This window comes from Pelophylax lessonae (genome assembly GCF_965119305.1).
Source record: "Pelophylax lessonae genome assembly, chromosome: 1".
NCBI classification, from domain to species: Eukaryota; Metazoa; Chordata; class Amphibia; order Anura; family Ranidae; genus Pelophylax; species Pelophylax lessonae.
The window spans coordinates 254,204,670-254,217,347 of NC_138768.1; the positions used below are offsets into that span (position 1 = coordinate 254,204,670).

A 12,678-nucleotide genomic window follows, 5' to 3' on the forward strand; every position below is an offset into this window, starting at 1 on the left:
ATACGATCCTTCCTCTGCGCTTCGGGTGCACCGATTCTTGTGGTGCTCCAGCGGTGTGCAGGGGGGTTATTTTTTTTAAAAAAAAAATAAATAACTTTTTCTTTTTGTGCACGGCGCGGCATTGATTAGAGATGGTGCCTCTGGAGCGTGTATCACCATCTGACCCAGTCCTTGAAGCTGCGGGACCCGCTGGGTCTCAGTCTGCCCTGGCAACCATGATGGCGGCCCTGCAGTCACTTGTATCTAAGGTTGATATGGCCCTGCAAAGGCGGCTTAGCAAGAAGTGCCCCCCGCCTTCACCTGTATCCTCTGCCTCTTCAGAGTCTGAGGTGGATTTGGCCACCGCGGACGAGAGTCAGCCCACTGGGTCTGCGTCCATGCACCCTGAGTGCTCTAACACGGAGGACGAATCCTCCTCCTCCGCAGCCGCGCTTGAAAAGGCACTGGTGAAGGCCTTGATTGTGTCAGTGCGGAAAACCTTAAAGTTGGAGGACTCGGCAGATACGGAGTCGACGCCGGTGCAGTTTGGCACCCGCAAATGTTCCAAGGAGACAAAGGTCCCCTTTCCTGCCTATTTTGACGAGATGGTCACTAGTCAGTGGGGTTCCCCGAAACGCATGGTTGGAATACCTAAGCATTTCACTAGAAGATATCCGTTTGAGGAGTCTCTCCTGAAGAAACTAACGGTTCCACCATCAGTGGACTCTAAGGTTTCCAGGCCAAATAAGGCCACAATTTTGCCAGTGGAGGATTCTCCATCCTTTAAGGATTCTGTGGACAAGGCCAGTGTTTGCTATCACCTTGGTATGCCAGACCTTAATGGAATGGGCTAAAATTTTATACCACGATCTGGAAGGGGTCAACACCCTCCTGAGCTGGAGGAGCTGGCGGATCAGTTGATCCAGGGGTTACAGTACATTTGTGATGCATCTTTGGATAAGGCCCCCTTGGCAAGGAGGGTATCTGTGACGGCGGTGATTCTTCACCTCTTGATTTGCTTGAAGCACTGGTCGGCCGACCAGACTTCTAAAAAGGTGCTGACTGATCTACCTTTTTTTAGGTGATCTTTTGTTCTGTACCTCTATGGAAGAGATCATTAAGGGCCTTACGGGAGGTAAGAGTACATTACTTCCGCAGGTTGCTAGGGGTAAGGATCCTCATCATAAACGTGGTCCTTTTTTCTCGGCACACAGACAGCCCTTTTGTCCGTCTGGATCGCAGAAAAAAGGTTTGGGATCCACCTGTAACTTTGTGGGAGGCTCCAAGACACCCTTTAGTAAGTCAAAAGCGGGCACTACCTGTTCTGCAGACAAGCCTTCCCCAGCCTGAAGGGGCGCCCTCACCACCGTCTGGGGTGGTGGGACGCATTTGCTTTTTTCCAGAACCGTGAACCTTGTTCATTCAGGACAAATGGGTCAACAAGTTGATTCGGTTCGGTTACAAGATCGAATTTCGGTCCTTGCCACCGGCAAGGATCTCTCCTTCCAACTTCCACCTGTCTCACGATTCACTACAGGGCCTCTATGGGGCAGTGCAGAACCTGTTAGCACAAGGAGTCATTGTGCAGGTTCCATAGTCAGAACGATTTCAAGGTTTTTATTCAAATCTGTTTACAGTTCCCAGAAAGGAAGGCAAGGTTCGTGCGATCTTGGACCTCAAGACTCTGAACCGTTTTGTGCGGGTTCATAAATTTCGGATGGAGTTTATCCGCACAGTAGTAGCTTTCCTTCATCAAGGGCATTTTCTGGCTTCTATCGATCTCATGGACGCTTATTTTCATATTCCAATATATGTCCGGCATCAGCATTTTCTTTGTTTTGCCGTGGGCGAGGAACACTTTCAATTTGTGGCGTTACCCTTTGGTCTTGCCTCAGCTCTTTGGGTGTTCACAAAGATTTTGGCCCCAGTGCTGGCCTTGCTAAGGCAGAAGGGGATCGCGGTACTTGGTTACCTGGACGATCTGCTTCTGCGTGCAGTCTTCTTCGGCTATAGAAGCTGACTTGGACATTATTGTGCAAACTCTTCAGGAGTTTGGATCAGGCTTTGTCTGTCTCAGTGGACAGATCGTCTGCAGGGACGCTCTGTGGGGGTACAATCAGACAATGCTATGGCAGTGGCATATGTCAATCATCAAGGGGGCACAAAGAGTGCCCTGGCGGCCCGGGAAGATATCTTGAGGTGGGCAGAACTATATGTTCTGGCCCTCTTTGCTGTGCACATTCTGGGGGGTAGAGAATTGGCAAGCGGACTATCTCAATCGGCGGACACTGCATCTGGGAGAATGGTCTCTTCACCTGGAGGTGTTACATCAGCTGTGCCTTCGGTGGCGGGACCTACAATGTGGACCTGTTGACCTTCCGTCTCAACAGGAAGGTGCAGAGGTCCATGTCAAGGTCTCGGGATCCTCTGGCTGATGCCGCAGACGCCCTGGTGGCCCCTTGGGGTCAGTATCGCCTGGTTTACGCTTTTCCTCCAATTCAACTTCTGTCAAGACTGCTACGCAGAATCGAGGTAGAAGGTATTCCAGTCATTCTGGTGGCACCAGACTGGCCTCGCTGGTATTTGTATGCACGCCTGGTAAGGCTGATAGCAGATGTCCCTTGGAAAATTCTTCTCTGGGAAGATCTTCTGTCTCAGGGACCAATCTTCCATCCTGCTTTACAGTCGCTGTCTTTAATGGCTTGGCTTTTGAAAGCCAGGTGCTGAAGGACAGAGGGCTGTCAGAGTCGGGGATTCCTACTTTGTTGAAAGCTAGGAAATCTACTTTCAGAAAAGTTTATCATAGAGTTTGGAAGGCGTACATTACTTGGTGTGAGTCCCGGGGGTTTTCTCCCTGTTCCTTTTCTGTGTCTCGCCTGTTGGAGTTTATACACCATCAAGGGCCAGATTTCCGCCTTGGCCATATTTTTTCAAAGCCCATTGCCTGCGAAGTCCTTGGTTAACACTTTTGTGCAGGGAGTTTGCCATCTGGCTCCTCCGGTGCGATCCCTGGTACCTCCGTGGGATCTCAATTTGGCACTGTCGGTGCTTCAAAACCCTCCTTTTGAAAACATTTGTGAACTCCCTCTGCTCGCTCTGTTTCAGAAGGTGGCCTTTTTAGTCGCTATTACTTCTGCACGTAGGGTGTCTGAGTTGGCTGCGTTGTACTGTTGGTTTACTTACCTGGTGGTTCATAGGGACAAAGTGGTGTTGTGACCCTGTCAGGCGTTCTATCCTAAGGTGGCCTCTGAGTTTCGTTTGAATGTAGATATTGTGTTACTGTCCTTATGTCCTAAGCTGAAACATCCACATCAAGAAATTGCTTTACATTACTTGGATGTGGTCAGGGAGATTCAAGTGTACCTTGCGGTGACTGAGTCGTTTCTGAAATCCGATTCTTTGTTTGTTCTTATGGATGGACCTTGTAAGGGGCAGGACGCATCTGCTGCAAACATTTCCAAATAGATCAGGCAGGCAGTGGTGCAGGTCTATTCTATTAAGGGTCAGGTTCCTCCTTTCCCTGTCAAGGCGCATTCTCCGAGGACGCTCGGTGCCTCCTGGGCCTTTTTTCATCAGGCGTCAGTGGTTCAGGTGTGCAAGGCGGCTACGTGGTCATCTGCACTCACATTCACTAAGTTTTATAAGGTGGATGTACTTGCATCTGCAGGAGCTGCTTTTGGCCGCAAAGTTTTGTAGGCTGCGGCTGCAGAGACTCCCGCCTCTTGAGGGTGTATTTTTTTCCTGGTGGTGAGCTCCAGTTGTTCCTGGTTGAGCTCCTGTTTTACCTGGTTGGCTATGTTTAGCCTTGTTGGGAATTTATATGTACAGTATTGCTGTGTTTTTCCCCACCCTAATGTTGACACTGCTTTGGGACATCCCAAGGGTCTGTGTTTTGGTCACATGCTTCAGATGGCCAATCACAGCTACTAATACATGGAGCTGTGTCCGTCAGTGAATGAAAGAGAAAACTGGATTTTTGTCTTACCATAAAATCCTTTTCTCTGAGGTTCACTGATGGACACATCACCCACCCCTCTGTTGGGATGAGTTAGGTATTCTTCTGACACTGCTTGTTACAAACTGAAGACCTATAGCAGGTGATGGTATATCCCCTGGGACTACCTCAGGGACGTAGCCAAAAATCCTACTTCTGAAGAGAGAGCAACATAAGTCCCGTGGTCTAGAAGACATGTGAGTGAACCTCAGAGAAAATTATTTTATGGAAAGACAAAAATCTATTTTTTTACCTTTATTAACACTTCAATAAAATTCATTTAAATCCAGTAGCAAAACAGAAAGGTTTATGCAATTGTATCAATTATTGCTTTGTTCTTTATAGCAGATAACAGCCCAGCAAGTTACCGTCCAGGCTCAGCAACAACAGCAGCAGCAGCAGCAACAACAAGCAACTCAACAGCAGAAGTTGACTTATACCACTCAGTCAGCCATTAAAACCCAGTTCCTGACCACCCCAATTACTCAGTCTCAGAAGTCACCTGGAGCACAGCAGGTGCAGGCGCAGATTCAGGTACAGGTAACTGCTGTCTTTCATTTCACTATAGATAGCAACTGATCTGGGATGGTCAGTTGCCGTGCTGCCTACCATTTTCTCTCTGTGTGATATTAGGTACACAAATACTCACACGTGCTGTCCCACATGCTGCCCACATTTACCTTCCTTTTGTTGCCCTACCTCTCTGTTCACCACCAAGTGTGAAGTAAGAACCCCTGTGTAAATGTCAGGTTATGAAGCTGTACTTACACAGGGTCATAGACTCTCTTCATGCCCTTTTGTGACAATGCTGGGTGCCTGGAATGCCAATCACCAAGCACTAGCCTTGTCACATGGGAGGAAGTCAAAGGCTTTCCATACAATGCAGGAGAGCAGCAGTGGACAGAACACAGATGCCTTTACAAACAAACAGCTTCACTTTACCCACTTCTGGACTGGAAGGTTTTACCCCCTTAATGACCAGGCCATTTTTTGCCATACGGCACTGCGTTTTTTTAACTGGCAACATGCGGCAATGTACCCAAATAAAATTGATGTAATTTTTCCCACAAATAGAGCTTTCTTTTATTGGTTTTTCATCACCTCTATATACTATAAACCCCTTTATAAGCTCTAAACAAAAAAAGTGACAATTTTGAAATAAAAACAATATTTCTCTTTCATTCATTGATGGACACAGTGCTCCATAAATCATAACTAGTGGGTGATATTGCCTCCTCCAGGAGTAAGATTAGGCAGAATAAAAAACACCTGGCTACGCCCATGGGCCGTCCTCAGCTGGTATATAACCCACCCTCTCTGCTCTAGGTAATCAGTTTTAATCTGTCTAGTCAGGAGTAAGAACCTAGGCTCCCGGCTGGGATCTTTGGTCCTAGCAATTTTCTCCTTTCTTACATCTTTTTTGTTTTCTCTCGGGAGACTTACAATCAACTGCCGATCTAGGCAACGAGCTGGATAATCTAGATCCAGTGGTCCCCCCAGCCCAGCCAGCGGGCGCGTGCAGACCGCAGCTACGCGCTGGGTCGGCCGCGACATAGCCTCACGGACAGAGGCTGGCCCGCGAGTTAAACATCTTGCAGGGTTGTAAACGGCCGAGCTTGGGTGTGAGTCGCAGCGGTCCCTTGGCCGACAGCTCCCCTACTTCGGTGGAGAGGAGTTCTTTCTAGAACTTTACCCGCACCATGGAAGGGTAAGTACAGTCCCCTCTCTCCTTTTTGGTGGTTTTCTTTGGGGTGGACACGGGTAACCTCCAGGGACGGTTGGACCTGCCTGCAGGTTCCCTCCACCTATCCTTAAATCCCTCATTGAGCTGGGCTTTCCCCACTCCCATTCCCCCCTGTCTGAACCTAGAGTCTGGTGGGGGTCCCAGGGCAGAGAATGCAGCAGAGACCCCTGGGATCACCCCCGCTATTCCCACTCTGTAATGGTCATGGGATTGTGTGTCCTGCCCTGATAGTCTGGAGGGGTCCCAGTGTAGGAGACCCCTAGGTGCATGCCCTGCTGTTTGCAGTGTGGGTATATCACAGCGTGGACCCAGTTCAGAGACCAGTGCAGAGTGCATGTGTCCTACCTTCAGTGGGGGGTTTCCCTTGCAGAGGGTGCACCATTGCAGAGGGTGCAGGAGAGATGCTGGCAGCATGCTTCAGTGTTTGTAGCTGATGGTGGCCATTTCCCCTTAGTCTGGCTGGTCTCTCGTTGGCGGCCATGTTTGTGAAGCCAGATAATGTAACTGGGGCCATTTTCCCTTAGTCTGGGAGATGCTAGAGACAACTGAAGACCCATGGGGATGCAGAAGTCCTTCTCTTCCTCCTTAGTTTCCTCTTCCTGTGCCCGTGACATATGAACAGGGATAGCGTCCAGGATGATGCTGGGTTCGAATTCTCTGCGCTTCTCGGTAGGGTGAGTCTTTGGGGGTCCCTATTATCTCTCTCTCTGCTGTTAGGTACCCTGAGCCTTGAGGGGATCCTTTAGTGGTGCCAAAAGATCGTTTTTGTACTGCAAGGTCTTCCTTTCCTTATGGAGCCTCAGGGCCACATCTCCCCCACTGACCCCCTCATGGAGGTGGCAGGTCCCTCGGAACCCCAGCTTCCCATGGTTGCAATGACGGCGGTCCTGCAGTCCTCAGTGTCCCAGGTGGAAGTGGCGTGTGGGCAAAGGCCCAGGAGGAAGCGTCCCCCGCCTTACCCTGCTCAGGCTCTCTCATCTGATTCTGAGCCTGATGCCACCATGGATGAAGCCTGTCCAGGGGGATTTAATATCACACCCCCTGATCCATCCGATAGTGAGGATGATTCCACCATGGTCGCAGCAGCTAATGAAAAAGCACTAGTAGATGCACTTATCACTGCAGTGCATGAGCTTTTAAAAATGGAGGGAGGATGCGGCTGATGTAGCCAAGGATGTGGCTGTGTCGTTTGGTACGCACAAGTTGCATCGTACTCCAAAAGTTTTTCCTTATGTGCCTTATTTTGACAGGTTTTCCTGTAAGGAATGGGAACAACCAAATTTACCCTTTGTGGTCCCCAAACATTTTGCTGTACGTTACCCTTTTGAGCAGTCAAAAAGTGGGCTAGTCCACCAGTGGACCCTCCTGTTTCCAGGTTGATTAAAGCAACCATGATCCCAGTAGAGGAATTCCCGTCTTGTAGCCACATAACGACCAACCACCGCAGTTTTACTGCGGCAGGCAGCCGCTCCTGGGCAAAGCGACATTATACTGCGTCTTTCGCTCAAGAGACTCTAGGGGGCGAGTGCACGCCGCCGGCTGAGTGCTGCCGCCCCCACTCGTTAGCTGCGGAGCCAGTGCGTGTGACCGGCGACTCCAATGGCCACTCGCGATCTCCCGCAGCTGAGAGAGAAGGACAGATGGCTGATGTAAACACAGCTGTCTGTCATTCCCCCTGAAGTGATCACAGAGGCTATGTGATCCTGCTATATAGGATCACATGTTTTTTTGTTTATAGCGCAAAAAATAAAAATCGCACAGGTGATCAAATACCACCAAAAGAAAGCTCTATTTGCGGGAAAAAAGGACGTCAATTTTGTTTGGGTACAGTGCCGCACGACCGTGCAATTGTCCCTTAAAGTAACGCAGTGCCGAATCGCAAAAAATAGGGTCTGGTCATTGAGCAGCCAAATCCTCCGGGGCTAAAGTGGTTAAGGACCCAGCTGACAAGAAAGCGGAGCCTGTGACATGCAACATGTTTACTATGGCTGGTTCAGCATTATGGCCAGTCTTTGCCTCAGCCCTGGTGTCTCAGACCCTAACTGAGTGGCCCAAGCTTTTGCGCCATGGCTTGGGGGGTGAGCAGGTCCCCGCTGCTTATGTTGATTTAGTGGACCAGTTGGTCCTTGGACTGCAGTTTATTTGTGATGCAGCTTTGGATACAGCTCCTGTGCTGTCCAAACTTTCTGTTTCAGTGGTGGTAATTAGCCATGTGCTGTGGCTTAAGAATAGGTCTGCAGACCAAGCCCCCAAGAAAGCTCTCATTGATCAAGGCAATCGCTTGTTTGGGGCTACCCTGGATGACATCAATAAGGATATCACGGGGGGGGGGAAGAGTACCTTCCTGCCACAGTCAAGGAAACAGTAGGAGCCTCGCTGCAGACAGAGGCCCTCCTCAGCCCATAGAAAATTCTTTTGTGCTTCTGGGACAGAGAATAAGGGAAATAGATCTTTTAAATCTTCCCCGGGAGGTTCCAAGCAACCTTGGTCGGGCAAACCTAGAGCTAGCTTCCCCTGACCAGCAGACAAGACTCCTTCAGCATGAAGGTCTGCCCTCACCCATTATTGGAATGGGGGGGGGACATCTTTGCTGGTTTCTGGCGGGGGGGGGGACTTCTTTGGTGAGCGTCAAGGAGATCCGCAAAACGTTTCTTTTGGGGGTACCCAGAAAGGGGGACAAAGCTCTTTTTTAGGTCCTGACTCTCTTTGTGCACATTTAATTCCTGCAAAGGTTCAGGTGATGTCTGAACTTTGAACAACCTAAGGTCCCCCCTATCCCTGTCCAGGGAATTGATTTACTTAGGTCTGAGTCTATTTCTGACCACGGTGGTCCTTCCTCTGCACAAACTTCAGGGACCATAGGCCGTGATTCACCGGCTGCTGTCACACAGATAGTTCTCTCTCCCATTTTGCATACAGGTTCTGAGTCTGGTGGTATACACCTTCAAGACAGTTCTGTTTGCACAGTCTTACATGTAGCTCCTTTAGTAGGTTCGGCTCCACAGAAGGATACCAAAGTTTGAGACAAGGTCACGGGGTCCTTTGATAGATGCCGTAGGCATCCAAGGGCCATGGTAATGCCAGGATCTTCCTCGGCTAAGGCTTCTTCAGCAGTTTCTGCTAGGAATCAAGAGCAAGGATCTTCCAATTATCCTGGTGGCTGTAAACGTCCTTTGGGGGCTTCCTCTCAGAGAAGACTAGTTGTCCCAAGGGCTGATCTGCCATCCTGCTTTACAGTCGCTGGTTTTAATGGCTTAGCTATTGAAAGCCAGGTACTGAGGGATAGAGGTTTGTCTGGATCAGTGATCCCTACTATGGTGAAGGCGAGGAAGTCTTCTTCCAGCAAGATATAACATTGTACATAGAAAGTGTACATTTCTTGGTTGTGGGTCGATTGGTGCTCATCCTCGATCCTTTTCTGTGGCTGGGATCTTAAACCTTCTTCAACAGGGCTTTGATCAGAAGTTGGCCTTGAGTACCATCAAGGGCCAGGTGTCTGCTTTGGCAATCTTATTTCAGCAACCCCTAGCCATGTACTCTACGGTCTCTTTGCTGCCATTGCATTTAAATTCAGTACTTTTGGTTCTCCAGAAACCTCCATTTGATAATATTCGGGAGATTCCTTTGCCTACGTTATCCCAGAAGGTGACATTCTTGGTGGCCATTACCTCAGCCCGCAGGGTATCGGAATTGGTGGCATTATCCTGTCGCAGTCCCTATTTAGTGGTCCATAGGGATAAAGTGGTTCTTCGTTCCTGTCCATTATTCCTGCCCAAAGTTGTCTCTGACTACCATTTGAATGAGGAGACTGTGTTGCCTTCCTTGTGTCCCAAGACGGCTCATCCCAAGGAATTTGCCTTGCATACCTTGGATGTGGTTAGTGTGATTCGGGTGTATCTGGCAGTCCTTTTGGAGGTCAGACTCGCTTTTTGTGGTTACGAACAGACCAAGAAAAGGGCTGGCCGCTTCTTTAGCTACCATCTCCAGAAGTATCAGACAGACAGTGACTCAGGCCTATTCCATTAAAGGTCAGGTTCCACCTTTCCCTGTCATGGCGCATTTTACTCGGGTGCTGAGTTCTTCTTGGGCCTTCCGTCATCAGGCTTCAATATTGCAAGTTTGCAAGGCGTCAATTGGTCGTCTGTGCATACCTTTACAAAATTCTATAAGGTAAATACTTTAGCATCGGTGGATGCTTCTTTTGGCCGCATAGTTTTGCAGGCTGCTGTTTAAGAGGGGCTGTTCCCTCTTGAGGGGTTGATTTTTCTTTAAACCTTTATTTCTCTAGCGCTCATTGATGGATGCAGTCTATGTTCTTCATAGCAATAGGGTTATATTGCCCCCTACAGGAGTAGGACACTAGGCAGAAAAAAAGTTCCAAGTTAGTTTTTTCTCCGGATTTTTTTCCTGTGAGATCTACAAGCAACTAAGCCGGATCTGGGCGACGGGCTTGATATATAGATCCAGTGGTCACCCCAGCCGGCAGAACCCAGCTCCCTGCTAGGTGCCGTGACATAGTCCCACCGGACGGGGACTGGCCCTGCGAGTTAAACGTCTCGCCAGGTCAAACACGACCGGGTCTAGGCTCGAGTCGCAGCGTTCCTATTGGCCGACAGCCCCCCACTTTGGTTGAGAGGGGTTCTGTCAGGAGATGGTGCCCACCTGTTCCAGGTATGGTGAGTAATTGTTCCCCCCTCTCCCCTGTCAGGTTTTGGGGTGGACGCGGGTCCTTCCTTAGGACGGTCGGACCCCCCCGGGTTTCACCTCTGTCCGATCACGCACCCCCCCCCTTTCCTTCCTGTCCCCTCCCTCCTCCCCTCACTTAGTGGGGTTATTTATTGGGTGCCTGAACCTACCCCACGGGGGTCGGGCGTTAGGCCGACGGTGTGGCTGGGGCTGCGCCGCCGGCGACTGAACAATCGATCGTGCTGGGGGGGGGGACTTACCTGTCACTACCAGGGCCCCCATCCTGTCGATCCCATCCAGGAGGCTGGGGGGTTCCCTTGAGGGTCCCCAGAAGCTCCGCAGGCCACAAGGGGCCGCCATTGTCTTGTAGCCCATGTACCCATGTGCTGAGAAAGATCAGTGGCCATGTTGGTACACCCGGCGGCCATTTTTGCGGTGCATTCCCATTGAAAATCACTGGCGGCCATGTTTTTGGAGTCTCATCCTTTTAGCTAGTGCTGATCTCAGATCGCTACAGACAACCTGGGCCTTCCTGGTGCATCTCTGGTGCCGTTGGTGAGTCTGGGGGTCTCTCTCTCTCTCTCTGCTGGGGGTCTTCAGTGCTTGTGCCTGACCTTTTGGGGGCGCTAAAGCGCGGTGGAAAGTTTTTTAAAAAAAAAGTGTTTGTTTTTTTTCCAAGTTCTTCTGCGGATGCTGCGACATGGACTCTGTAGAACACGTTTCCCCACCTGACCCTCAGTCGGAGGCCGCAGGGCCCTCCGGATCCAGGCCATCCATAGATGCACTGTCAGCGATCTTGGAAACCTTTGTGTCCCAGGTAGAGGTGAACTTTAAAGGGCAAAGTGCTAAAAAACGCCCCCCGCCTACCCCTGCCTCTTCTGATGTGTCAGATTCAGCCGCCGCAGATGTGGGTCTCCCTGCTGGGTCTACTACCTCACGCCCTGTCTCCTCTGATAGTGAGGATGACACTTCTCCCTCTGCCACCACACAAGAAAAGGCGTTGGTCTGTGCTAAGAATGGTGTTTTCTATTGCCCTTGTGTCACAAACTTTGACTGAATGGGCTAAGTTAGTAAGCCGTGATCTGGAGGGCTACCCCCTGCCTTTGCGGAGCTGACAGACCAAATGATTAAGGGGTTGCAATTTCTTTGCGATGCCTCGCTGGATTCGGCTCCACTATTGGCCCGACTGACGGTTTCTGCGGTGTATACTTTGGTTAAAATGCTGGTCTTCGGATCAGACCTCAAAGAAGGTCTTGTCTGATCTACCTTTTCAAGGTGATCGCCTGTTTGGGTCTACCCTTGATGACATTACAGGGGGAAAGAGTACCTTTCTCCCACAGGCTAACAAAGGTAAGGAAGGGAAAGGAAGAGTCCCTTCTTTTCAGCACATAAAACGTTTTTTCGTCCCTCAGGGTTAATTGATAAGGGATCTAAGTCTTTCAAGGCCCCCTCGGGTGGCTCCAAGCGACCCTGGTCTGGAAAACAGAAGTCCGGTTTCTCCAGACCTGCGGATAAGACCCCTTCGGCCTGAAGGTGCGCCCTCACCCGTATCTGGGGTGGGGGGGACGTCTTTGCCGGTTTCCAGACCTGTGGCTATCCCGGATACAAGACAAGTGGGTACACTAGGTCATTCAGTCGGGTTACAAGATCAAGTTTCGATCCGTCCCTCCGGTCAGGTTCTTCCCCTCCAATATGCGGCTGTCCCCAGATTGCTTACGGGATCTCTTTGGGGCAGTACTGGACCATTTACAACAAGGAGTAATAGTTCCGGTTCCGTCTTTGGAACGTTTTCAGGGCTTTTACTCAAACTTGCTTACATTCCCCAGGAAGGAAGGCAAGGTACGTCCAATCCTGGACCTAAATGCACTGAACTGCTTTGTGCAAGTTCAGAAATTCAAGATGGAATCCATTCGCACAGTGGTGGCTTCCCTACATCAGGGAGATTTCCTGGCCTTCATAAACATCAAAGATGCCAACCTAACATCCCAATATGTCCAAGACATCAACGGTTTCTGCGTTTTGCCATGGGAGAGAATTACTATCAGTTTGTGGTGTTACCCTTTGGTCTCGCCTTGGCTCCTCTGGTCTTCACAAAGGTTTTGGCTCCGGTCCTGGTGTTGTTACGCCAGAGGGGGGTATCGGTCCTGGGTTACCTGGACAATCTGCTTCTCCGTGCAGTCTCCCACGAAGCTGGTGACAAACTTAGAGGTCACCACGAGAGTGCTTGAAGAGTTCGGGTGGTTTCTGAACCTTCAGAAGTCGTCCGTGGTTTCTT

At 50.1% G+C, this 12,678-nt stretch overlaps 1 protein-coding gene across 7 annotated transcripts in view; it reads left to right on the forward strand.

The window, feature by feature from the left end:
- Nucleotides 1-12,678, forward strand: part of LOC309562087 (E1A-binding protein p400-like) — a 512,144-nt gene that overhangs the window by 492,751 nt on the left and 6,715 nt on the right. For 2 of the 7 annotated variants that reach the window (XM_082266206.1, XM_082266210.1), the window contains one exon: nt 4,319-4,513. In XM_082266206.1, the coding sequence (XP_082122332.1) occupies nt 4,319-4,513 (195 nt within the window). The remainder of the gene's footprint in view (nt 1-4,318; nt 4,514-12,678) is intronic. The other 5 variants (XM_082266208.1, XM_082266212.1, XM_082266207.1 and 2 more) reach the window with 3 other exon arrangements.